This window comes from Myripristis murdjan, chromosome 17, assembly GCF_902150065.1.
Source record: "Myripristis murdjan chromosome 17, fMyrMur1.1, whole genome shotgun sequence".
NCBI classification, from domain to species: Eukaryota; Metazoa; Chordata; class Actinopteri; order Holocentriformes; family Holocentridae; genus Myripristis; species Myripristis murdjan.
In genome coordinates, this window is record NC_043996.1 from 19,004,062 (window position 1) to 19,029,484 (window position 25,423).

Below are 25,423 nucleotides of genomic sequence, written 5' to 3' on the forward strand. Positions count from 1 at the left end.
AAAAGCTTGGATCAGAGTTTATTCCAACATTTATTGCAACTGCTTCAACATTAAAGTCCTGGATGTAGGTTCTAGTCTGTACTCTTGAACGCAGTTTTAAAATTGACTAACTAGTATAGGGATGTTTAAATGGGAGTAATGCAATCCCATCACAAAATCTGCACAACCTGTAAACAGTCAACTCTTTTTTTTTTTTTTTTTACAGTCACCTAGGTGAAATGAAATAAAACCAAGAAGCATTTTCTCAGAATCACTGCTATTTGAAACTGGTTTATGCTGCTCAAGAGTTAGACTATAATCAAACATTACCCCAAGATCTTGACACAGCCTTTATATTTTGGCTTAGAGATCCAAGAAAATGCTGAATTTGGCTGGAAATTTGATCCCGGCCAATAACAGCTTTGCACTTTACAAATCATGCAAGGCCACTCACGGTCTGCCCACTGATCCACAGTGTGTCTAACAGGCCTTGGTGGGTAACAGGAGCCCCTTTGGCTTCCTGCTTCATCAGCTCAAAGCAAGCACAGCTTTGCATGATATTGGGGAAAAAAGTTTTGCCTCATTCTCCCTCTGCCTGTACTCATAACCCTGAGCGGAGAAAATTGGGCAACCTCTGCTCCAACCCTCTTTGTCTAGAGGTGACATAACCACACTCCTGTCTGTCCCATTAACAGCTCATTTGTGAAACAGGGGAAGGTTAAGGTAAAAAGTTAAGCTTAGCAAAACAGACCAACCTGAAGCATTTAAGAATATAAACAGTCCAAACTGCACAGGGTACAGAATATTACTACACGCAATGATATATAAATGATACAGTACAATGTGCAAAATACAGCCTTGTGATATAAACTTCTCTTATTAATAAACAGAGCTATCCTGTGAAAAATACAATGATTTTAGATTCATCTGATACAAATAAAGTGATAAAAACTGCTCTTGACATTTTGAAGTGGGAGGTTAAATGTATTTTTTGCAGTATCTAGAATAACCACACTGCTTTCCATAATTGCTGATATGTTCCAACACACTTGACCAAACATTTAGATGGATGGATACAGGCTGCGGCATTCTGGGTGTCGACATCCTTGATTCGATAAGTAAGATGGAAAGCTAGATGTCTCTGTGTGTCATTTGTTGGTGCAGTTTGTGTGTGTCTCTGTATCGGGGGTTGGATGTGTGTCCATGAATGTGCATTCACGCATGATGGGCAGATAGATGCTTTCTGACAAGTGCTCACTTCACAGGCAACTGATTTTTTTTTTTTTTTTTTTTTCAGTTTTAGGCCTTGGCGAAAACACTTATGCCTAATAAAAAAGAAACTATTATAAATTGCTTCTGAAAGTGTTTTGGCTCTGTAATGTGAGCTGCGTTTAGACTTTAACCTGTGAAAAATTGTCAAGCACAAGGATGGAAAAAGTAAGGGAGAGAGAGAGAGAGAGAGAGAGAGAGAGAGAGAGAGAGAGAGGGAGAGACGGTGTTATGCAGTTCCTTCTCCTCCAGGATGCATCAATAATCAGCTGTCATGATGCGAATAGCGTAGTGACACACGACTGACCTTGACCGAGCCGCAGAGGAATAACGTTAAATGATGATTGCTTTTACATTTCCCTCCATTTCCTCTCTCTCTCTCTCTCTCTCTCTCTCTCTCTCTCTCTTACAACCTTTCTGTGCCTCAGGCTCTCTCTCTCTTTCTTTGTTGCTCTCCTCCTTTTAAATGATGGCACTGAGGCTTGACCTGCGCCAATCCATTGGCATCGCGACTAACGCCCCTCCCACACATGCAGCACCCACTGTTCGGAACGCCTCCTCCATCTGTCACCTCTGATACCTCCACTTTCCCCATAAAAAACAAAGGCCCTGTTTTCTCTGCTGGTATTGAATCCTGTTCCTTCTGCAGCTTTCTACTGCAGAGCTAAATCGATAGGCCGAGTGTTTCGCCTGTATTCATTCAGATTAACCTATAGAGATTACCTGCAAGAGAAAATGTGAAATTAAAATACATTTTCAAATATTGGAATTTAGTCTATTATCTAAAAGTCTAGTCTATTATTTTAAAAGATGCCATTGCTTGAACAAATGTGTTTATTTTATAGCACTGTTTAATGTGCAGGCATTTGCTATACTATAAATTTCCAAATCAAGGTGCTTACTGAATGGAATATGTTAAGTCAAAACAGTTGGGGACTGAGCAACCTTCTAGACATTTTCCTTATGCATGAATAAACTGTTGCCTGAGCTGGAGTACAAATTTCCATTGGTTTCTTTGTCATCCTCAGTGCCCACACATCACAATACTTATGGCGGACCACAATGATGAATGAAATGAAGCTCCATGTTCATGCTGGGGTTACTTTTTTTGCTCTACTTGAGTAAAAAAGTAAAAGTTTGTTAGGCATGCTCGGATGGAATGGATGGAGGGATCAACTGAAGAACTCTTGCCACCATCTTTTTCTGCTTTCCCCACTATCTTGCCTTGTCCTCCATCATTTTCAGTAATGTCCTTATGAGGAAAAGCCAGCGAGGTAGTCCAAGCAGACAACTTGAGTGGCGGCATGCTCTGGATCAGCTGATGTGTCCACTGAGACTTGTTGTGTGTCTGTTTAAGCTGTCAAACTCACCTGCTCTTTCTGCTGCTGCCTGCCCTGCTGCCTCTTTTGCTGCTGCTGCTGCTGCTGCTGCTTGTGCATCTGACATGTGCTGCTGCTGTCTGCCTGTTCTCCTTCCTGCTACTCGCTGCTGTTGAATGGTCATGCTGCAGTTGTGCTTGCCTCTTCAGCTCCAGCACCTCAACAAGGCCTTTTCAAAAGAAGAGCTATCCTTAAACAGCCTCTGTCTGTTGGCTCCAAAGTCAAATCACATCCACCTCGACAACAAGCAAATCCTCACCGCAAGTCTTCATCCTGTTCCGCTTGGCTCCCCTGACACCACAGACTGTTCTCCTTCCACTCTGATGCATCTCCCCAAGAAATTTTGTTGCGTTTGAATTATGTCACTATGCTGCTAAGAAAGCTGGGAATTACATTTCCAACTGCTCTGACTGAGGTTCCCCCGCAGAACTTGAATGGAGTTGACTACCTGTTTGGTCTACTGCTGTCTGTGTCGCTGCCTCTGTTGGTGGTGCTGCTGCCTGCATGTGACAAACCCCTTTGCCACCGCAACATCCATCCTTTGGCTCTGTTTCTTCATGGTTCCCCATGAGGGTTACACTGATCTCTCCCAGCTCTTGCTTTTGCTGGATTTTAACTATTCTTGCGTGGAGTGACACAAAACAGAGCCTTAACTTCAAAATATAAAGAACATCTGCATTTACTCTGATTATTTTTCACATTCCATCAGTCACTTCACAATGATTGACTGAAATAATCTTCATGTTGGTCAATGACGTCACTTTTCCCAAGTTTGAAAAACACATTTTCCTCTCTCTTCTTCTTTTTCGTCATCGTTTTCTCATGCTTGAAACAGACATTGATGTTCCTGGCAACCTGGTCACCATTGAGGTAACAGAGGACACTGCAACAGTGTCATGGGACCGAGTCCTGGCAGAAATCGATAGCTACATGTTGAGTTACAGCTCTGCAGAAGGTTCCAGTGGAGAGATCCCAGTGGGCCCCAGCAGGACCTCTTACAAACTGATTGGCCTGAGGCCTGGAGTCGTCTACACTGTCTACGTTTGGGCTATCAAAGGACACAGAACCAGTGAGAAGAGTTCAACCAAGGCTGAGACAGGTAAACTTTAAACTGGACCAGGCTTCATCAGAGAGGCATTGATCTATCTGATATTTTGTTTGTGCAAGCTATTAGAGAGCTTCTCAGGAGAAAATTCTGGACAAACACAGTGTGAGCACTTCCTATGAAGTTGATAAAGAACTCCAGAAAGGTAAGACACAAAAGATGACCTGCTAACCTCATCTCTCAAGACACAGTGGTGGGCCTGCAATGTAGATACAATGGTCTTCAAATGTCTTCTTCTGCGCATTCATTTAGTGGCTAAACATGGATGATCTATGAGTTTTCTGTTCCCTGGTTGCTCCCAGATGGTGTTTTTCTTTTGCCTCTTTGATCTTTATGTTTTGTGAACCAACAGGAAAAGATGGTTTAAGTCTTGCTCAATCTTAAGCTCCATTGTGCAAGACACTTTTTACCTCAGATGGCCTTTATGTACAAGGGACAGCCATTTTCTTTTGAGTTTGTGTTGTGTGTAGTTTTTTTTTTTTTTTTCTACTACAATTCAGTCACAATTCTTCCTTTTTTGTGGTGGCAAGTGGTTGAAAGAAATCATTGCATACATTTTACTCAACCATACACAAACCTCTCTTCCCCTAACTGCCAAAAGGAAAGGAGAAACCCCCCTTCTGTGCTGAAGAGGGTATTTAACATAATTAGGTTGGACACCTCACTTAAAGGCGGTTTAGCTTAGCCTGGGGTTGGATGTCTGTGAAAAAATGTTGCTCAGTCAACAAAACTGGCTCAAAGAACCCAGTAAATATTTTACTCCAGTCTCTGAAGTTGTGAGGATAACCAGCTGTGTATTGTCTATATGCATTTGTGTTTCTTGATAAAAGCAGAAACTCAGTGGTCTGCAGGACTGACTGAGTCCAAATTCTAAATTCAGTTGAACACAGTTAGCAGAAAAAACTTGAGAACATCTATAAAGTATCCCACCCACGTAGCCTATATGCAACAGAAAAATAAAGCTGTCTCTAATATTTACAGGAATGACACACTTGAGAAGGCAGTGAACAGTGAATCTAAATCTATAGCCCTCCTTAGTCTGTAACAAAAAAAAAAAAAAAAAAAAAAAAGTTTTTCCAATTCAAATTTATGACTATTTATCTTAGTGAAGAAGCCAATGTTTAAATTTTCTACTGTGGTGAGGGAAATATGAGACAGAGAAATATGTGTGGATTTTTTTTTTGTTGAATATGTCATAAATTTGCATCTTAAGTGTTCATCAGAATCAAAGGTTTGTGCAATTTGTCACCCCAAAATAGACAGTTTATTCCCCTTAATTTGACGGTGCAAATGCAAAGTGATATAGAGCAGCTTCTGATTGGTCCTGAGAGCTAGTAGTGAGAGCCATAACAAACGCACCACCAATCGACACAGATCTGTGAACCTTCAGGAATCTGGCTCAGCATAAGAACCTGGCTACATCTGCTCATCTAGAAAGAAACTCACCAAGACTCAGAGACGACCATACTGGCTTACCGTGAGATGGTGAAAAAGATTCTTTGTCTGTGGGACACAACACCATGGGTTCAAAATTCCTTGGGAAACATCTTCTTTAACTTTAGTGGCATTTTCTAATAATGCTGTGTGTAGTAGTGGTGCTCTGTGGTTTGCATGTTCTTTGATTAACATAGCTTAGTGTAATTCATGGTGTCCATACTTGCTGTCACTTTATATCAAACATGGGTTCAAAAATAAATAATGAAATCACTTGAATTTTTCTAAAAGAACATAATCAGCATTAGACTTTATGTAACCAGACGTGCCAATACATTTTATTTTTACAGAGACAGGACACAACGGGGGAAAAAATGAAGATTCTAATTGTGATTTAATTAAAATACTAGACAATGTACAAAACCCCCTTCTCCTACTTCGAACCATGCTTGATATCCTCTGCAATGTTTCTAACCTCTCACGCACTGACTGATGGTGGTGGGTTTGCAGTTTCCATCAGTAGTATGTAGTTACCCTTATGTTTGTGTAGGATGTAGTAATGTGCTTGAGTAGTCTACACTAACCATAACTCCTCATGCAGAACTGGACGCCCCTACTAATCTCTTGGCTCAAGATGAAGCAGAGACCAGCTTCACCGTGTCGTGGGATCGAGTCCAGGCAGAAATTGATGGCTACATGCTTACCTACAGCTCTGCCGAGGGCTCCACTGTGGAGGTCCCCCTGGGGCCTGACAGCACCTCTTACAGGCTGACTGGCCTGAGGCCTGGAGTCCTCTACACTGTCTACGTCTGGGCTGTGAAGGGAGACAAAGCCAGCAGGAAGATCTCAACACAAGCCGAGACAGGTCTTAAATCAGCCACTTTCACTTAAATACAAATCACTACGGCCTGTGTTTTTTAGCATATGAAATATTCAAGAGCCTTACAGCAAGATTTAGTTTGACAAAACAGTTTCAAATTCCTAAATGATAACCTAACCAGGATCAGCTTGTTGGTTAAAAGCTATTTTGGCTTTAGTGTAATTAACCTATTAAAGTAACCATGCCTCCATACGCAGAACTGGATGCGCCAACTAATTTCCTGGCCCGAGATGAAGCAGAGTCTAGCTTCAGCGTGTCGTGGGACCAAGTCCAGGCAGAAATTGATGGCTATAGATTGAGCTACAGCTCTGCTGAGGGTTCAAGTGCAGAGATCCCTGTGTGGCCTGACAGTGAGTCTTACAGACTGACTGGCCTGAGGCCTGGAGTCCTCTACACTGTCTACATCTGGGCAGTTAAGGGAGACAAAGCCAGCAGGAAGATCTCAACACAAGCCGAGACAGGTTACTACATTTGATTTTGATTTAAAAGAAAAAACAAAAAACAAGAATATTTATGGCTTGTTCATTCATCTGAAGAGGATCTCATTTGTTGATGATGAGATTCTGTATCTTCTTTGAAAAGAAAAAAAAAAAACACTCTCTTTATACTCACTGTATTTTTTATTTATTTATTTTTGAAATTGCATGCAAATGCTTTCATTTCCCTTTCAGTGAGAAATGAAACAACACTTCTTGTAGTTTGCATCAGTAGTGTATTAACCACCTCCACTAACATTTCCCTTTAGAACTGGATGCTCCATCTAACTTCTTAGCCCGAGATGAAACAGAGTCCGGCTTCACCGTGTCATGGGATCGAGTCCAGGCAGAAATTGATGGCTACATGCTTACCTACAGCTCTGCTGAGGGCTCCAGTGGGGAGATCCCTGTGGGGCCTGACAGCACCTCTTACAGGCTGACTGGCCTGAGGCCTGGAGTCCTCTACACTGTCTACATCTGGGCTGTGAAGGGACACAGAGCCAGCAGGAAGATCTCAACACAAACAGAGACAGGTTAATACAGCAGGAATAGGGAGGATATTCTTGTCCCTCTTTTCTCTTGAAATATTTGTACCTTATTTAACATCCAAAGCAATCCAAAAATATGTCAGTGAGAGATAACAAAGTAGTAAGATGCTTTTTGTCAGTTGATTTACAGTGGAGCAACAGTGACAAGAAAAAAGGCTACGTTTCTACGTTTGAAGATATTAATTCACATAGACAAGACAACAATGCACAGGTTCTCATCCTGTTGTCCCATCATACACAGGCACAGAGAGGCCATAGCAATAAACTAAGGCTTTAGATTGATATTCACCAGCCACTGGTGATAATTTTCACACCAGTTTCATTTTTAAGTCTTTGGAAGCAGAAACACATCATAACTAAACTGGATGACAACCAAAAGGCATAAATTGTTAAAGCACTCCAGACAGGCAGTATTGTCCTTAGCAGGGCTTGGAATGGGAAATAGAATATATGCTATGTGGGCAAGATAGTGGGTCATAAAAAATGAGATATAATTAAAAAGTAATGCAGTCCATCTGAGTTATTGGTTAAATTGGTTGAGTTAGTAGTAAAGTATCATAGCCATCACACTAGTGTATGTAGTCACAAATATGTGCATATAAATTGTCATACTTACAAAGTGTATGACAATACACTTTGTAAGAACATGTCAATGAAAGAACATGTCAATGAAACCCCAAATTCCATTTAAAAACGTTTGTACCCAGAAGCACATATATGCTCTGCCCATATGCTCTGTGTGTGAATGAGGCCCTGTTTTGGAAAAATGGGACATGATCTCTGGCACTAAGACATGTTTCAGTAACCAGTCCCAGGTCTGTTAACACACACAGGTCACTATTCTTAGAACAGGAAGGCCTTAGTCTGAGCCTGGCTGATAGCAGCTCAGTCTGTCAGATGGGACTTGCTGCATATGGCACTGATTTTTGGGGATTTTGGCTCTTGAGAAACAGAGACAGCTTGCTACCTTGGAAGACAATTTATATGCAGACACAGGCAAGTCGCTTGTCCAGATGAAGGGGACTATGACCAATTCCACTGATAAAGTGATGATAAGAAACTCCAAGCTGTATGTTTATGCTAAAAAGCAGCACTGAAATGAGATTTGGGCTTCAGGAGTAGCGGGAGTAGAGGGTCAGATCACTAAACTGAGACAAAAGGGAACAGTGGACAGAATTGTCACTGGGAGATTTAAATAACAATCTGAAATTGGCACTGGATTTTTTTTTTTTTAAGTGATGAAAACACACCATAGTGTAGATGTTGTACCACCTTTCTTACTCTCTGTGACAGCTCTGTTGACATTTTTTTCCCCTTTACACCGGAATACACAAGGCTCAAACATTAGCTTTGTGTGCCCAGACATCTGGACAAGTGAGTTTAGATGGAGGGGTCTTTGTGATGCTTTGACCATCTGTGAATCCTATGGGAGCAAGGATTTTCGAGTAAATGAAAATTTCTATTTAACTTGTCATTTAACAATACCAAAATCCCAATGCTCTTGCTAGAGTTATTAAGTCAAAGCATGAATAGGCGACCACTCTTTTGAGCCACCTGAAAACCATTTGGATTTGAGAATTGTTGCATCTTCATAACACAATCATGCAAATGTTGTTCTTGAATATGATCAGTAATTAGTAGAGAATAATTAAGCATGGAATTCGTACACACACACAGGCAAGAAGGCTGACTTGTTAATCAGTCTTTTTTCTTTTTTTTTTTTTTTTTTTTCAAGGGGAAGGGAATCAGCAGTGAACAAAATGTTACATGTACAGCTTCCTTCACTCTGAAAAAAACTTTTTTTTTTTGTTTTTTTTTTTTACCTAAACAAATCAGCATCCCAGCACCATTCTATGCAGTATGACCTTTGCCATATTCACTCACATATTCCTTGTTTTTCCCATTACCATAACTGGTGTCCATACTGCTGTTCACATGGCACTCAAAATTCTTGAAGTCTAAACTTACTCCCATGAAGCACTGAAACTCCTGTAGTGGCAGGAAATGCTCCCCACAGGCTGTGCCAGGTCACTGACAATGTCTCGTAACTCAGTGTGAGGTTAAACGGTAGCACCGGCACATGGTGTACGGGCTCAGAACAGGGCCATCTTTGTGTGAGCCACATCATCTGTAAAATCTTCCGGGAGCTCTAAGTGAAAGTTGCATCTTTTTCAATTAGGCAGCAAACGGCCAGGGTTTGGATTGTAAACTTGTCTCGTCGTAACTCATCAGAAACCATCAGTGCTTACAGGCGTGCTGCTGGGTTCAAATAGGGGGGTCATTGTGTCAGGAGAAATCATCTGGGATGCATAAAGACAAATGTTATTACATTTGTGACTTTATTGGTCCTAATAACAGGCACCATTAATGTGTCAGTTAAAACGTTCTCAAAGCAGCATCACTGAGCTTCACAGAATTTATTGCTTTCCCCTAAAGATTATGCAATATTAAAGCAACTAAATTGAATTTAGCTACTCCTCACACAGTCTTGCCATTTGAAACCATACCATACTGAATTCTATTTCAGAGTCTTATACAAAAAATGACACTTAAAAGCAGCAGTGTCAAGGCAACTCATTATTTGAGTCAACTAATTTTGTGTTTTTCACACAGAATCACAATGAGATACCTTTCTCTAACTATTTGAACCATGGGAGATTAGGGATGTCACTTGTACAGCAGACCTCTTTGTCTCAGACAACTTATCTTTCCCAGGGCGGTGTCTGTTTCAGCTTAATCCCCTAAAGCAGTTAAATGAGGCAGATGACAGTCTGTTTACCTGTGGAGGTAGATTGTAACCAAACAGAAGAGAAACAATGTGTTTCTCTAGAGCTGGATAATAATTATCTTTGGTTAGCTGACAGGGCTGTTGTTACACTTCAGGTGGAATGATAACCATGTAGTTTAGGCGGATAAAGGTTATTGTTAGATGCTTTAACATGCCATTCACCACTTGAGGCAGATGAAAGGAGAAAGGAGGGATGAATACTGCACAGTGAAATGAGTTTTTGTGCTCGAGAAGCGTTTAATTCACGTCATGAGTGAGAGAAAAGTGAAGCCATGAAAACTGGGGCGCAGGTGTAGCCTAAAAATATTACCGACAGAGAGGATTAAAACAGAAATATGAAAATATGAGGTAAGTTCAATCACCGAGATCTTCATTGAACAATACTCCACTTCTGGGTCATTTACTCATCTAATTAAGCCAATATTATACTATAATAAATGACTTAACTGACTTTTCTGTATTATTTTTCTCATTTTACTAAATACAGTCAAGTAAAATAAGTCATTTTACTTTACGCAGCCAAGCGAAAACTGAGGGAATGAATAAGCATGCAAACAGATGCATTAATGAATATTCAACACACCTCATCCTTCTGATGTAAACCCCTTTAACTTTGACTCTAATCCATAGACATCGATGCCCCTAAGGACCTGAAGGCTACAGATGTGGCTCTGGAGTCTGCTTCTTTGACCTGGATCCCTCCACTGGCCGACATTGAGGGCTACATCCTCACCTACAGAGATGAGGACGGAAACATGGAGGTATTCAGCCATGTAGCCTTAACACATACACAACCACATACATGTACTCCTTTGAAAGTGTTTTCATTTGTGACAAGGGGAAGAAACACAGGAAGTAGTTGCAAACAGGTGAGACACCACATATGATAGTGATGGCAACAGCATGCCCCAAATCATTTGATTTTCAGTAAGAATGATATAGACCATGCATAGGCAACATGACTGCATCACTATTTATTTTGGAGAATTATAAAAGCATTTGGAACTGGTCATATGACTGACTAAGGACATCTGTTATTATGTGTGGAGCGCATGTGGCTTCATATTGTTGTGAAGTTTTTGTTCACTGACAGTAAGCTTGACCTTGCCATAACCATTCAATGTTGAATAAACTTTTATCTGGGGAAAAAAAAAAAAAATGTTTTACACTGTGCTAAAACTGCACCAAAAACTTTATACTCCACTGGGTAATTCAGAGCTACAGTCACATTTACAGTTACCTGTGGTAAAATGGGTAAGGAATTATATAATACTGCAGATAAATCTTCTCTTTGCCTCTGAGTGTGCAAATGCCATTTGTATTATATAATAACCTTTTGGGTGTGCATTGATTAAAATAGAGTGAGACAAGAGGTTCAAATCTAGGCTGTAGAATACTGACCTCCTGTGGCCAAATACAGTAAATTCATCTTTAAAGTAGCAAAGTTGTTCATATGGCCTCTGACTGTTTCCTTGAAATTTTAAGATTTCAATACAGCTTGTTGTACAGATTTCATGCCTATGATGATCAGTCACTTATATTATAGTTGTGGTCAGCATTGATAATAAGTGTTTTTGTGTGTGTGTGTGTGTGTGTGTGTGTGTGTGTGTGTGTGTGTGTGTGTGTGTTCAGTAAGACTAACATGTGGTGTTCTGTGTTGTGGTCAGACTGTTGAAAAGCAGCTTGCAGCTGGGGAGAACGGCTTTGCTATATTTGACCTGGAGATGGGGAAGAGGTACATTGTCACCCTGATTGCATACAGGGGAACCCAGAGGAGCAAGGTGGTGGAGACCATCTTCAAAACAAGTTAGTGCACACTGTTGTATGGTACCTTCAAGTCACAACTATTACCTGTTGTGGTGTTTGGCTGTAAGGGACCAAGTCCACTGATGAAGTGCATGATGTCTTGTCCAGTGCTGCTCTGACGTTTTCTGTTCCTGTGTTCTGGTTTGTCATATTTTATGATATGATATGATATGATATGATATATCATATCATATCATATCATATCATATCATATCATATCATATCATACTATATCATGTCATATCATTTGGGAGCTATTCACAGCATGACACATGTTGTATCATATTAAATAATTTTATATAAAAGGAAATCATCCTGCCATTTCATGTGACATGATGCCGCTTCTTGTGAGCCATGACGTCACTTCACGCAGCTTCTTGCCACAACATATGTCTCATCGCATCATATCACATCACCGCCTCTTCCTCCTAATCTTCTTCTTCCCCAGTCGGCCTGCTCTACCCCTTCCCCATGGATTGTGTGCAGATCATGAAGAACGGTAATATGAAGAGTGGCATCTACACCATCTATGTCAACAATGACCGTTCCAAACCAATCGAGGTGTACTGCGACATGGACACTGACGGAGGCGGCTGGCTGGTATGATCAACCAATACTAACATGCAATTTTATTGTTGCATAGGATTAAATAATATTGATATAGGTACATTACAGTGTCCTGAGATGAGAATGTATGTATGTACAATCAGCTATCTGAAAGCTGAATTAGAAAATTGGAAATAGAAAGAAAAATAATATAAATAAAAAAAAATAATAATAAAGCAACAACACAAATTTATATGAAACTTTTCTGTCATACTCCTGAAACATCAAACATCACAAATCTCTTGTGCCCTGTGCTATCTCAGGTGCTCCAGCGCCGTAACATTGGTAAACTGGACTTCATGAAGCGCTGGAAACATTACATTGCAGGCTTTGGCAACATGACAGAGGAGTTCTGGCTTGGTGAGCCCTGAAATATTTTGTTTTTCAGAAATTTTAACATGCATGTTTGAAGAGTAATGTACTGCACTGAATAGAGCAAACGAGTGTACTCTCTCTCTCTCTCTCTCTCTCTCTCTCTCTCTTTCTCTCTGTGACTCCCTCCCCAGGTTTGGAGAAGATATATGAGCTAACAAACACTCCCACCCAGTACGAGCTGAGATTTGACTTGGGCTTGGGCTCAGAGAGGGTGTACGCCGTCTATGACAACTTTAAGATTGCTCCAGTCAAACAGAAGTTCGCCCTCACCATCGGCAAATACAGCGGGACAGCTGGTGGGGCACTTGTTCCTTAAATTTTATTCAAACCACAGCAGATATAAAGAGAGAAATACTGTATGTGATGATTGGCTTTGAAGCCAGGAAGATACAGCAACACATCTTGGTGGAAGAAAATCTTTCTGAAACCTTAATCAGACAGTATGAATTACAGAGAAGGAGACAGGGAGCGGGAGGTAATGAGACAGACAGAAACTGAAATGCAGAGTTTTAAAGCAGTGGGTACCAGGGCCTATCATCCTTAATTAGCCCTCTAAGAGTAAATAGCAGTCTCCGTCCTCCATAAAATGATCACAGATATCCATGATATTTAGTTTTGGAGGGGGATTGCTGAAAAAATTAGGAAACATTGTAGGGAAGGCAGGGTTTTAGTGGGCTTTGAAGCTGTATAGCAGTTTCTTATATTTTTGCCATTTTATCAAATTTTACTTATATGGAAATAGATAAGGACAAAAGATGTAAGTGGAAAGGCCTGGAACCATATAGGGGGGTTAAACTGCACAGTGCATACAATTTGTATTTCTAAACATCTCAACAGCATTAATCATTATTGTGCACATTCCCTAGGTGACGCCATGACCTACCATCAAGGCCGCCCCTGGTCTACTGTCGACTCAGATAACGACATCGCCCTGGGTAACTGTGCCCTAACTCACCGCGGCGCCTGGTGGTACAAGAACTGCCACCTGGCCAACCTCAACGGCAAATGGGGTGACAACAGGCACAGCACGGTGAGTGAGCAAGGAGGCGTTTCTGCACTGGTGATTTGTGATTTTATGACAGGGATTGTTTGCATCATGCACACAGACTGTGATTGAATGCTGAATCTTGGTTTTCCTCAACCAGTGTTGGAGCATAAAGACTGACAAGCAGAGCTACAAATTATTTGTAACTGGTTTTGAAAAGCAGAAGACACTGGCAGAATATCATCGTGCTGCAGGCACTGACACCGCCACATCCACAGTTTTAGATGCTTTTAAACTGGTTAGAGATATTTAACTTGAGGCATGGGTTTTCTCAGGTTAAGGATCTGAGCCTGTTGCAAATAATTTGTTTACTGAAGAGCCATGTTCAGCTCTGTCTCAAACTGCTGGTTTAAAACTAGTGGTTTTCCACGACTGCAGCTCGATGTATCTCCATTTGCATGTGCACACACACATTTGCATGCATATACACACACCCAAACAAAGTGAATCCCTAACCCAAGCTTTTTCAGATGTTATTTTGATGTCACAGAAGCAGCACAGACTAAATGAAACAGTAAAGGATCTTTAGGGTCAAAAACCCAGGACATGTTACAGTAGTCAAGCAGCTTCACCTCTCTGCTGTAGTGTGTGTTCACACCAATAGATGGCACTGACAGTATTATATAGTGTCCAGTTTATACTAACCCAACCTAACAGTCGAGGCTCTGGATGTTGGAGGTGAGGCAGTAGTGCTCTGAATCATCAAGTGCCATAAAAAGATAAATTTTTCTCAAACTTTGTACAAAATCGTGTTATTTAAATGTCTCAGAAGCGAAGATAAAGAATTATTGTCCAAGGCTGAATCTACAGTGTGATTCATGCTACTGATTAATAATGCTAATGGCTCCTAAAACTCTTTATCAGTGTCTGCAGCTCTGTTGCCCCTCTAGCCCAGAATTTATGTGGACAAGTAAAATATTCATTGAGTGCTGTTCTTGATTAATTCATCATTCATTGAAATATTCAGCATCCAATTTTAATTAAGAAGTTAAGTAGTGTGTTTTTTTTATGTTTATTTCTCATTGTTTATTAATGACACAATAGGTCTGGTACTATTATTATTACTAATATAACTACTAGTAGTGGTATTACATCTTCTACTAGCTTATATAATAACTACAAGTAATGTAGTTTGATATAAGATGCAATATATGTAAAATGGATGATGTAGAATGATATACGTAATATGTATATACAGCTTACATGGCTTGCAACTTGATAACTAACAACAACAAAAAAATAAAAACAGATATAAACAATAGCTCTCGTTATCATCTCTATTATTTAGGATCTTTTCTGAGCAAAGTTACAACACAGAAAGATAAAATCAACAAAATGCCTCTGTGAAATGGTAAAGATTTAGGGAAGGGAGGCTTTTTCCCTGGTCAACAATCAAATACAACTTCACCCCAGACTACTTTAGCTTGTTTTGTTGAGGTGAAGCCGAAATGCCCCGAATCCATCAACACTGATAAGAGAACACATTTCTCACACCCAGTATAAAATGTAAGTGTTTTTTACCAGCCTGATAGGGTAACAACAACAGTTATTATGTCTAAGGGAGACTGATGCTGAAGGAAATGCCAGAGGATTTCTCCACTCTTGTCGAGATTTCATCCGTAATATTGCTGTTCCAGATATCTCCCACAGTGTTTGTTGATGAAATGCAATAACAGTCAAAACAAGTCTGTACTGTCATGAAATGAAGCCAGCGGCTGGTGTTTATTAGTATTTGTCATTCTGCCTGTCTGTCTCCCCACTTGCCTCTGTCTCTTTCTCCTCGCCCTCTCCCTCTCCCGTCCTTCCTCATAATTTCCTCCCTCTCTCTTCTGTCAGGGAGTGAACTGGGAACCATGGAAGGGCCACCTGACATCTCTGGACTTTACAGAGATGAAGATCCGACCCTTGGGAGCCCTGTCCAGCAGGAGGAGGCGATCGTTGATGGCCAGAGAGAAGAGCAGAGCTGCAGCATCCCTGAACAAACAGACAAACACTTCCCGCTAAATGTACAACAACTGTCATCCGCTGTTTACTTGCCATCATGCTAGATTTGGGCATTTCTCCATGTTTGAATGTGGCTAAAGGGATTAGACATGGACCGCCTGTGTCGGTGCTCTGACCCCACAGGAATTCCCACTGTCTGCATGTCTGTGCGCCTCACATCTTGGACAGTGCTACTATATTACACATACAAAGAGAGAAATGCAAAAAACCTCAAACGGCAATCATAGGTGATAGAGCTTATCTACAATAAGTACAAGAACCGAGCTCAGTGATGAAATTGGAAATTCCTGGGTTTAGTATGATTGTGGGAAAGCAGCTACTAGACAACTGCCTTGCAGTTACTTTAAAGTCAATGTTTGAAATTATGCCACATTAAAAGTTTAGCGCATTGATCTGAAAGTTGAAACAGAAATAATACATTTTAATGGGGGTGAAAAAAGACAAATTCCAGGTTAGACCCTGCTGGAAATCTCAATCTTAAACCAGTCCACAGCACATTTTGCTGAAATCACGCACCAAGAACTCATATGTTCATTTACTGCATACCCTTAACCTATTTTTTTTTTCTAATCCTCGGGCTGCAGCCCAGGTTATTTGTATTATATTTGTTTATTTTATATTCTATGAAGCTAGTGAAGAGCAACTTTCACTGTGTATAGTAGTAGTATTATAACGGCAAAAATGTAAAAAAAAAAAAAAAAATAGTAATAATGAAGTGCTACAAATAGCCTGTGTTTTTTGACTGAGAGTCAGGCGTAGATGATTTGCGAGTTAGTGCCGTGACTTTATTGATTATGCAGCTGGCTGATAGTGTCACATAAGATTGCCACTGTGCCACAACCACTGTCAGATTACTTTAGGCTCTGTAGAAAAACGGAAGAATAACAATGAATGGACGTCTGGGATGGCCATATTGCTCCTGCTTTCCTTTTATATGATAGGGACGGTGCATATCAATCAATGTAATGTGCCCATATTATATGCCAATAAGGCTGGATTTCATCAGAGGTTCTTGCCTCATCCTCAGGAACTTAATGACCAAAATGTTGTCTTCAGTCTGGATAGCTGACAAAGGTTATTAATACTGCTTTGACTTTGACTTTATTACTTTATTACATTTTTACACTTTTATTACAAACTTTATTAGTTTATGTGACAAGGACAGAGCACATCAATCAATCTCACTGATAATGTGCCAGGATTAATTTGTCCCTGCCCCTCATAAATTCTGCATCCCCTCAAATTTCTTTTTAAGCCTTCATGGCCCATAAGGTTCTTACTCCAGCCAATCCTCATTGAGTTATTCAAGGTTAGAAGAAACAACGAGGAATACAGAAGACTGTGGGCTATTTAAATATCTTCTTCAATGATTGTATTTTCGAACGGATATTGTAGTTGTTGTATCATGCTCATGCCACACATTCACAGAAAAAATAAAAATCAATGTGAAATGAAAGACTTTTAGCACGGGTGTCATTTTATTAGAGAGCAACAGCTGAGTTTGCATGCACCGCCCATGTCATGGGCTGTTGTTCTGCTGTTTCCTCCGACAGGATAAGACAACCTGATGACAGCACTGAGGCTAAACATAGGTACCACATATAAAATGAAAGCCACAGCAAGTGCAGAGCTGTGTGTGGTTTTGCAGTCAGTACTTCGCTTTGTGTACGGCCTGTGACTTGGAAATACCTTGTGACCACGGTAACAATGTGATAAGCATGAGCGGGGAGTAGGGTGCATGAATAAAACAGGAGGCACTTCACTTGAATGCTGGAAGTCCTTAGTTGATTTTCTTTGTTCAAAAGTGCAATGCCCTCACATACAGCACTTTTCGTCATGCTGAATTGAGCAAGTCCTCGCAGGAACCGATGACTGTCTGGTGTCTTGTCTCATAACATGACCTATGGTTTTTCAATTTCCCCTTTGTTATCTCTCAATCTGCTGTCATTAACAGCACAATGAATAGAGTGTCTACACAGAAAATATTTATATACTTTTCCTTCCTAAAACTCTCTCTCTCTCTCTCTCTCTCTCTCTCTTTCTCTCTGTTTACACACACACACACACACACACACACACTCACACACATATATCCAAGGCTATTCAATCACAAGTTAAATCACAAATTAAATAATTAAATTTGCTCAGATTTCAAAACTAGGAAAACTACACGTGCCAGACATTTTCAGCAGCCTATTTAAAACCTTTTTTTTTTTTTTTTTTTTTTACCTTTTGACCTCTAATGACAAATTTCCTCATGAAAGCTTGGTGTTTCTAAATGTGGTATTGCCAAATAATATATTTTTTAACTACCACATTAAACACACTGGCTTAGCATTTGGAGATGGCAGTAACATAAACGAGTATTTGCCAGTCCAGGCAGGGTTAAACTGATGGTTTTCATTATCAGTTTTACACTTTAGGGGTGACAGAGACCTATTTTCAGTATGACGCTTGTGACTGTCAATGGCCAGATGTTGGAAACTACTAGGCGTGGCTGGAATTGCATCACATGAGAAAATGTTGATTTGTGAAAGATATCCTGATTGGTGGAATAAGTTTCTCACGCTGGTTTTGCTTCCTGTTTGCAACATATTTTAGACCACGCTAAGAGTCCTGTAACCATTTTGGGTACACAGCGGCACTGCTATTAACAATTATTTTTCTACAAAAATATTATTACAATAAAAATATTTAAATTGCTATTAAAATATCCTATTTAATTCAAGCTCATTGGGTCATTCAGAAATTGCCTCTCGGCCAGATGCAACCCACAGGCTGCCAATTGAGCAGGCTAGATATGCAGTATTAAAACAGAAATGGTGCAAAGAGTGAGGTATAACTGATCCAAAAAACAACATTGCAACACAGAAAGGATGTTATTCCATCCCCAAAGGTCAAATGCACATGTGAAAAAATGTAAGAGTCATTATTTATTGATTGTTTTCATGCACGTCTTTCTTTTCAGGGTTAGTAGCAGCTGAAGCCTGTCCCAGCATGCAGCGGGCGAACCCTGGACAGGTTTCCAGTTCATCACAGCGCTAACGCATAGGACAGAAAAAATACACCCTCATATTCACACTCATGGGAAAATTAGAGTCTCCAATTTACCTGATTTGCATGTCTTTGGACTTCCCAGCTCCACACAGGAAGCACTGGGGTCGACATTCAAAACAGGACCCTCTTGCTGTGAGCTGACAGTGCTAATCACTGAGCCACCGCGCTGCCGCCGACAGTCTTTATACATCAAAATCAAATAACAGTAAGAGAAAGCGACTGCTTGAAACTTAGTGGCAAATATTTTTAGCACAGCATTTCATTTCAGCTTTGAAATGAAATGTCTCACAAACGTTCACTGATGCGAAAGGCCCTTTTGGCCACAGTGATTGCAAATTACTTTAAGGAGATTGGTTCCTGCCATTGCACTGCAGGCCAAATGGCTTGCTTAGTGTCAGGCTAAACACAATGGAGAGAGAGAGAGAGAGAGAGAGAGAGAGAGAGAGAGAGAGAGAGAGTTGAGCCCCTCCCAACTCTCTCTCTCTCTCTCTCTCTCTCTCTCTCTTCTCTCTCTCTCATCTCTCTCTCTCTCTCTCTCTCTCTATCTTTCTTGTTTTGTCTCCATGAGCTATAGTAGAAATGAAGGCTTTCAAACAGACCAGATTGTGATATGTGTCTCTTTACAGTATATATGCTGCTTTTGATTACTTATTATCCTTCAGCTTGCGTCAAGTTAATATATAGTAAGTGGTAAGCATGGTTTCCTCTTCCTCCATGCAATGCTTATTAGGCTCTTGGAAATTTGGAGATTCTCACCTTTTCTTAGCAGAGTTTTGTACTTTTTGGTACTGTTTGAAAAGCTCTGTGTCAGTCTTGCCTGCTGAGCCACAACATATTAGCATATTCTATTCATGTATTTTGACTGAGAAGGTGTTTCTTTCATGGTGATTGCCAGTAACCAGTCATTGAGACTGTATCTAGTTTTCTGATTTTCTTCTGACTCGTATCTTTTACTTTTAGAAGAGTTTTGTATCAATTCACTCTGATGTACTATTCCCTCTCTCTCACTCTCTCTCTCTCTCCGTCTCTCTCTCTCTCTCTCTCTCTCTCTCTCTGTCTGTCTGTCTGTCTCTCTCTCTCTCTCGCTCTCTCTCTCTCACTCTGTGTGTGTGTGTGTGTGTGTGTGTGTGTGTGTGTAGGTGTATAGTGAGTTTGTCTGCATGCACGTCTGCTCACTCGGGTCGCTAACATTCAGTGTGATGAATTTTTTCCATGAGAGAGCTCGCTAATGTAACAAGGGAGTGTTTGTTTAAAGGGGTGGAGTGTTGAGGCGCTGTCGTATCATGGAAGGAGAGAAGGGAATACCAGAGAGAAGAGAAGAGAAGAGAAGAGAAGAGAAGAGAAGAGAAGAGAAGAGAAGAGAAGAGAAGAGCAAGGTTCTTTAGGTGTGGAGAATTGAGGGAGAATCCACCAAGGATTAACGGTATTAACCTGGGCATTCATGAATTTTAATGGCATTAATCATCCAAATGCCCCCCTTAACTGAATACTTCTGAGCAATTAACTCTGAATCATCATAAAAAAAAGATGTGTCATAAAGTAAAATAAAATTTAAATAAAATAATTAATGAATTAAATAAATTGATTTACCACATGCTCATACTGCAGATCTGAGAAAGTTGCAGTGAATGTTAATTAAACGCTGAGATGGCCACTGTCCATGAGTAATTTAAAACATGAGATCGTCAGCATATTGATTATTGTTCACAACTGATCACATCTTAGCTAAGTACCTCAGCGATAAAGGGGATTTGTCAGTGAGGTTGAAGAATATTGATGACATATTTAGCATATTTTTTCCATGTCAAGATAAAGAAATGGTAAGTGGTAAATGATACTGTAATTGCCAAAAAAACAACTTGTTAGGCCATAAACACTGGCATAAAATTCATGCTGTTCTACGAAGCAATATTTGAGTTATGCATTTTGGAGTTGATTAGCAAATTAAACATCTGAAGTACATTGAAATCTCAGGGTGCATGAGCAGGAATAAATAGATATGTGAAGTACATGCCTGCAAACTCTGAAGTAAATTGTTCCTTAAGCCAGGGTGATTTCATGCATCTGAAATTACTCCACTATGGCCATCAAACACATGATGAAAACTGCATATTTATGAAGATCAATAGAGGCAAAGGTGCTGATTGCATTAAGAAACCACCACTTAAGGATTTTTTTTTTTCATCTAAAACCAGCCAGTCCTTACCCCTTAAACATGCCGTCTACTTTTACTGACATTTAGATGCAATGTATGAACACAGCAAATTACCTTAAATATTTCCTTGTTTATAACCCAAAAATTTAGTTGCAGTTGTACCTTCAGTTATATGTATATATATATATATATATATATATATATATATATTATTAACACTGTATACAAAATAGTTAGGTGCTTTATTTCCACGGGAGGAGATGTATGAGTCTTGGCAACCACACTGGAAGGTGCAGCTTATGCAATATGTGGCATGCTTACATGTGAAGATAACAACTTAATGTCAGCGTTTCAAAAGCTCTGTTAATTTCAATTTACATTAGCAACAGAAGAAGGGATTCAACAAAGCTAGAAAAATACTTTATTTCTCTTCCTTTCTTCCTCGACCATTGTGTTCTGAAGGTAATTTATGCATGCAGTGGAACCAACAAAGCCCGGCCAGGCAAGAATTTAAAAAAAAAAAAAGTTCACCTCAGCAGTTTTTGAACTGTATAACAACAACAAAAAAATCTTAAACACACAATGTCATGCATAATTGGGTGGAATGGAAAAATGGTGCTATAGAGAAACTATCCAGCGTGTCAGATTTGCTGTTCAAACAGATGACAAAGCCCTCAGCCTGTGTTCCCTCTGATCACAGCAAACTGACAAAGGGAAACAGCAAAGAAAAAATATGTTTCTCACCCCTTGACTTTCCCAGCTGAAATAGTCTCTAGCAAATGAACTGTGATGAGCACCATTACAAGTGCAGCCTAACAGGTGTTGAAGGGGGGGGAAAAGTGCAAATAGTGTTAGCACGTTAATGTTAACACCACCGGTGTTAAAAAGAAATGAGAAAAAAATACTCAGAGTGAATATAGCCAGGGAGCCAGCAGAGGCAGGATGAATGCACAAATCCAATTGTCAAATTAATGTCTGCATTAATTAGTTAAAAAGGAAAACAATATCCTTCTTGCCCATGAAGTGTTTACTTTTGAATATAATGGTGAAAAAAAAAAAAAAAAACTTGCTGTGATACAGTGATAACAAAACACCACTTTCATACTTTAATCAAAGATGAAGCATCTGAACTGCCGGAGCTGTTTTATTTAACCTGCCTGGAGTGCTGAAAATCTATAATCCGTTTGATTTTCAGAGTCTCATGTAAGGCCGAAGCTGAACCCTGATGGAGGAAAGATGGCAGCATTTTGAAGCAGTTTAGATGCTTTGTGGTGAATTTCACAAAGGGACAAATCGCTTATGGATGCACCAAGGTTTTTTATGCAAACGTTCTCATTTATCTTACTTCATATTGTCCCTTCCCTATAAAGTCCTGAGTGCTATACTGAAGAAAAAAAAATGCAGCTCCGGTCAGCAATAATGGATCAGCAATCTTACTTTTAGCTTGACTCTGGCTATTACAGGCTGCTGTGAAAACATCCAGCGCAGTAAAGAAAAAACTGCTTCCTCTAAAATCAAACCTCTGAATGGGCTGATGAGGTTATTTCTCTGCAAAGCCCCTAAGTCCTGGCGGTGGCACTGATGGGGGATTGGGCAATGCAACTGAGGCTTCGTTTTAAATTGCAAGCTCAATTCAGATTATGCAGCACAAGTGTGATTTTTTTTTTTTCTCACTAAACATGAAGGAGAACAGACAAACCCCAATTTCCATGTGGGATGGGTCTGTCTGAACAGTAATGAAATGAGTAGGGGCCTGTTTTCCCAAAAGCACTTGAGTGAGATCATCTCAGTGCCAGTATAAGCTAATGCATAAAGATGATCATACTGCTAAGATGCCTCTGCTTAATTGGGCTTTGAGATGTCACACAGCGGAAAAAAAAAAGAAAGAAAGAGGAGCTGCCAGTGCAATCCACTTGAAGTCCAAAGCATTTAATTATCCCAGTATTTCACTTCTCTCTCATAGGTTAAGATATTTCCAAAAAAAAATGTATGTAAGTTAAAATAGCTTTGAATAGTTCTTGAGGCTCTCTTGACGTGAACACTGAGAGATTCTCAAAAATGAAATGAATATTTAAGGAGGATAAGTGCCTTTCATCTGGACTATACAGTCCTCTAATGCAGCTATGAATCACTCTATTAAGTAGATAAAGCAAGAAAATGGAGGAAGAAAAAAAAGAATAATCAACATGAAAGAGGGAGTTATAGTTTTCAATCTAACTACAATGAATTTGACTTCTTGGAACTCGATGGCTTTAACCTATCAGAAAAAAAAGGGAGTCATTTTCCTGTCAGGGAATCACAACTCTAGATTGCAACCTGAATGTAGAAACTAGGCAATATAACAGCCCTCTGAACACCAGGCAGTCCTTAAATTGGCTCTATCTCCCAAATGTAGAGGCAATGAATTTCACATGGAAGCTCTACAGAACAAAGTGCTCTCACTAACACTGCCTCTCTCAGACACACACACTCGCACACAAGCCTGAAGACACAAGCACACACAGGCATCTTTTTCCATCTCTATCACACACACACAAACCACCACTTACATGTCTCTAATACCTCATGTGCCTCTGTGTGGCATATTTCTCCTTCCTCTGTGTACCATGCAATAAAAAACATCATAAAAGCGCTGTAAACATTGCCATAAAACCTACACACCCTACATCACGTGAATACAAAATGACAAGTCTCTGTACACTGTTTACATATTTAAACCAGACATATGTCCATTACAAGTCCTTTCCATTACTTTGAGTATTTCTGTCTCCAAGATAGTTTGAGTCGCACTTTTAAGACAATCCGTTTGCTTTATTCCATCAGTCAAGATCAGCTAATCCAGGAGGGATTTTTAAAAATGTTCCTTACACCATGGCCAGGGCGACCCTGTCGGGCGTCATCGGCCCGGTTTTGACAGATATCCACAAGTCCTCGGTGTTTGCTGCGTTTTTCTTCTTCTTAGTTTCCGACTTGGCTGTTGTTGTGGCGTCTTCACGGCAGCAACAGCAGCAGTTGGCATGACGACAGCAGCAGCAGTGGCAGCATACCACCAAAGAAGTGAGGAGGACTAGCAGGGGAAGAGCCAGGAGAACCACCAGGCAGACGGTGTTATAGACACCCTGGTTGTGTTTATCTGTAGCAAAGCTCCAAAGCTGATTGAAAAAATCCAGGATGCTGTCTGTCTTCTCAGCCATGGCTTCAGGATATCAACTTGTGACTCCTTTTATTGAGTCTAGCTGGCTGGCACCACTTGCAAAGTTTTAATAAACTCTTAATTGGGTCGTGAAGTTTATAAGGAAAAATATTAGGCTGCTTGTGACACAGCACCTTCACCGAAACAATTAAGACATGCTGTAATTAAAGCTTACAGCTATTTTGCTTAATCTGGTTCAGCCAATTAAGTTTCATGTGCTGAGTTTTTACTTTCAGGTCACCCCAGATTTCCAACTTTTAACATTAGTTGCTGATAACTTCAAGATTTTCTCCTTGAGTCATCTGAGCAGCAAGTTCACAAAAGACCTTTAAAAATAAATCCTCAGTCATCAAAAAGTCATCATCGAGCCATCTGGAGAGTTTGTTGAATATATTACGAGGATGATTCTGAATCCAACAAAAAAACTGGCTTGAATCCTGCAACATCCGCCGACACAGTTGTCAGGTTTTTGCCAGTGACTCAGCCCTGACCTCTGATGCTGTGTTTCCTATACCAGCTCTCTTCAGTGGGACCAACCCACAGATTGGAGTTTAGATATTTTCCTGTCAACACAGCTATATCTGATGAGGGTGTGATGATTGTGTATGTGCTTGGGATTGTGGTGTTTGTGTTAGATTAGAGAGCTGGGGGCAGGGAGGGCAACTTCATGCACGCCTCCTCCGAGAGGTTACGAGACCAAAGCTTTTTTTATTTTTTTTAACTCGAATCTGAGAAACCAACAGATCAGTTGTTTATGAGAAGATTTTCTTTGAAATCCTCCACTTATGATGATTCGGATCTTGATGCAGGAGGAGAAGAAAGCCTATAGCTCCGGCTCATCCCAGTTTGTTTTCATCATTTGACATTCCACCTCGTGTTCTTTGTTCTCTGTCCTCTGGAGTCTCTGCTTGGTCTCTTGGCCTTTCTTCCTCACTTTAGTTTAATCCAGCTGCTCGGTGTGGTTAAAGGTGATAGAATTAGGGTATTTCTGTGGAGGAAAAGAGAGAGAACATGAATATAAACTGGAGTTTTGTCTCCCACAGACAGCCCCCTACCCCCTACCCTCCTCTTCCTCACTCCCTCCCTTCCCTTCCCAGCCTCCTCCCTATGTCTTTCTATCTTTCCTTTCCCTTTCCCTGCTCCCCCCTCTTCACCTTGTCAGTGCTCGCTTTAGATTTTAAGCTTTTCCCCTCATTAATGCTGCAGAGGAGTCATTCAGGATTCAGGGCAGATATCTCTAAGATCCCCACTGAGAAGGAGGGAGCAAAGAGAGATAGAGCCAGAGGGATGGAGGGAGACTGTGTCCGAGAGAAAGCGAGACAGG

General features: G+C 40.3%; 2 protein-coding genes across 2 annotated transcripts in view; one reads left to right on the plus strand and one right to left on the minus strand.

Annotated features, from left to right (window-relative positions):
• tnn (tenascin N) overlaps nucleotides 1-16,270 on the plus strand; it is a 40,432-nt gene extending 24,162 nt beyond the window's left edge. Inside the window, exons 9-19 of the mRNA XM_030075431.1 lie at nucleotides 3,463-3,726; nucleotides 5,768-6,031; nucleotides 6,244-6,507; nucleotides 6,792-7,055; nucleotides 10,489-10,619; nucleotides 11,526-11,664; nucleotides 12,113-12,264; nucleotides 12,534-12,630; nucleotides 12,777-12,941; nucleotides 13,512-13,675; nucleotides 15,527-16,270. Of these exons, the coding sequence (XP_029931291.1) occupies nucleotides 3,463-3,726; nucleotides 5,768-6,031; nucleotides 6,244-6,507; nucleotides 6,792-7,055; nucleotides 10,489-10,619; nucleotides 11,526-11,664; nucleotides 12,113-12,264; nucleotides 12,534-12,630; nucleotides 12,777-12,941; nucleotides 13,512-13,675; nucleotides 15,527-15,694 (2,072 nt within the window). The 3' untranslated portion in view covers nucleotides 15,695-16,270. The remainder of the gene's footprint in view (nucleotides 1-3,462; nucleotides 3,727-5,767; nucleotides 6,032-6,243; nucleotides 6,508-6,791; nucleotides 7,056-10,488; nucleotides 10,620-11,525; nucleotides 11,665-12,112; nucleotides 12,265-12,533; nucleotides 12,631-12,776; nucleotides 12,942-13,511; nucleotides 13,676-15,526) is intronic.
• A 6,183-nt stretch (nucleotides 16,271-22,453) lies between these two features.
• Nucleotides 22,454-25,423, minus strand: part of kiaa0040 (KIAA0040 ortholog) — a 6,183-nt gene continuing 3,213 nt past the window's right edge. The window contains exon 2 of the mRNA XM_030073536.1: nucleotides 22,454-25,087. Within this exon, the coding sequence (XP_029929396.1) occupies nucleotides 23,771-24,100 (330 nt within the window). The 5' untranslated portion in view covers nucleotides 24,101-25,087 and the 3' untranslated portion in view covers nucleotides 22,454-23,770. The remainder of the gene's footprint in view (nucleotides 25,088-25,423) is intronic.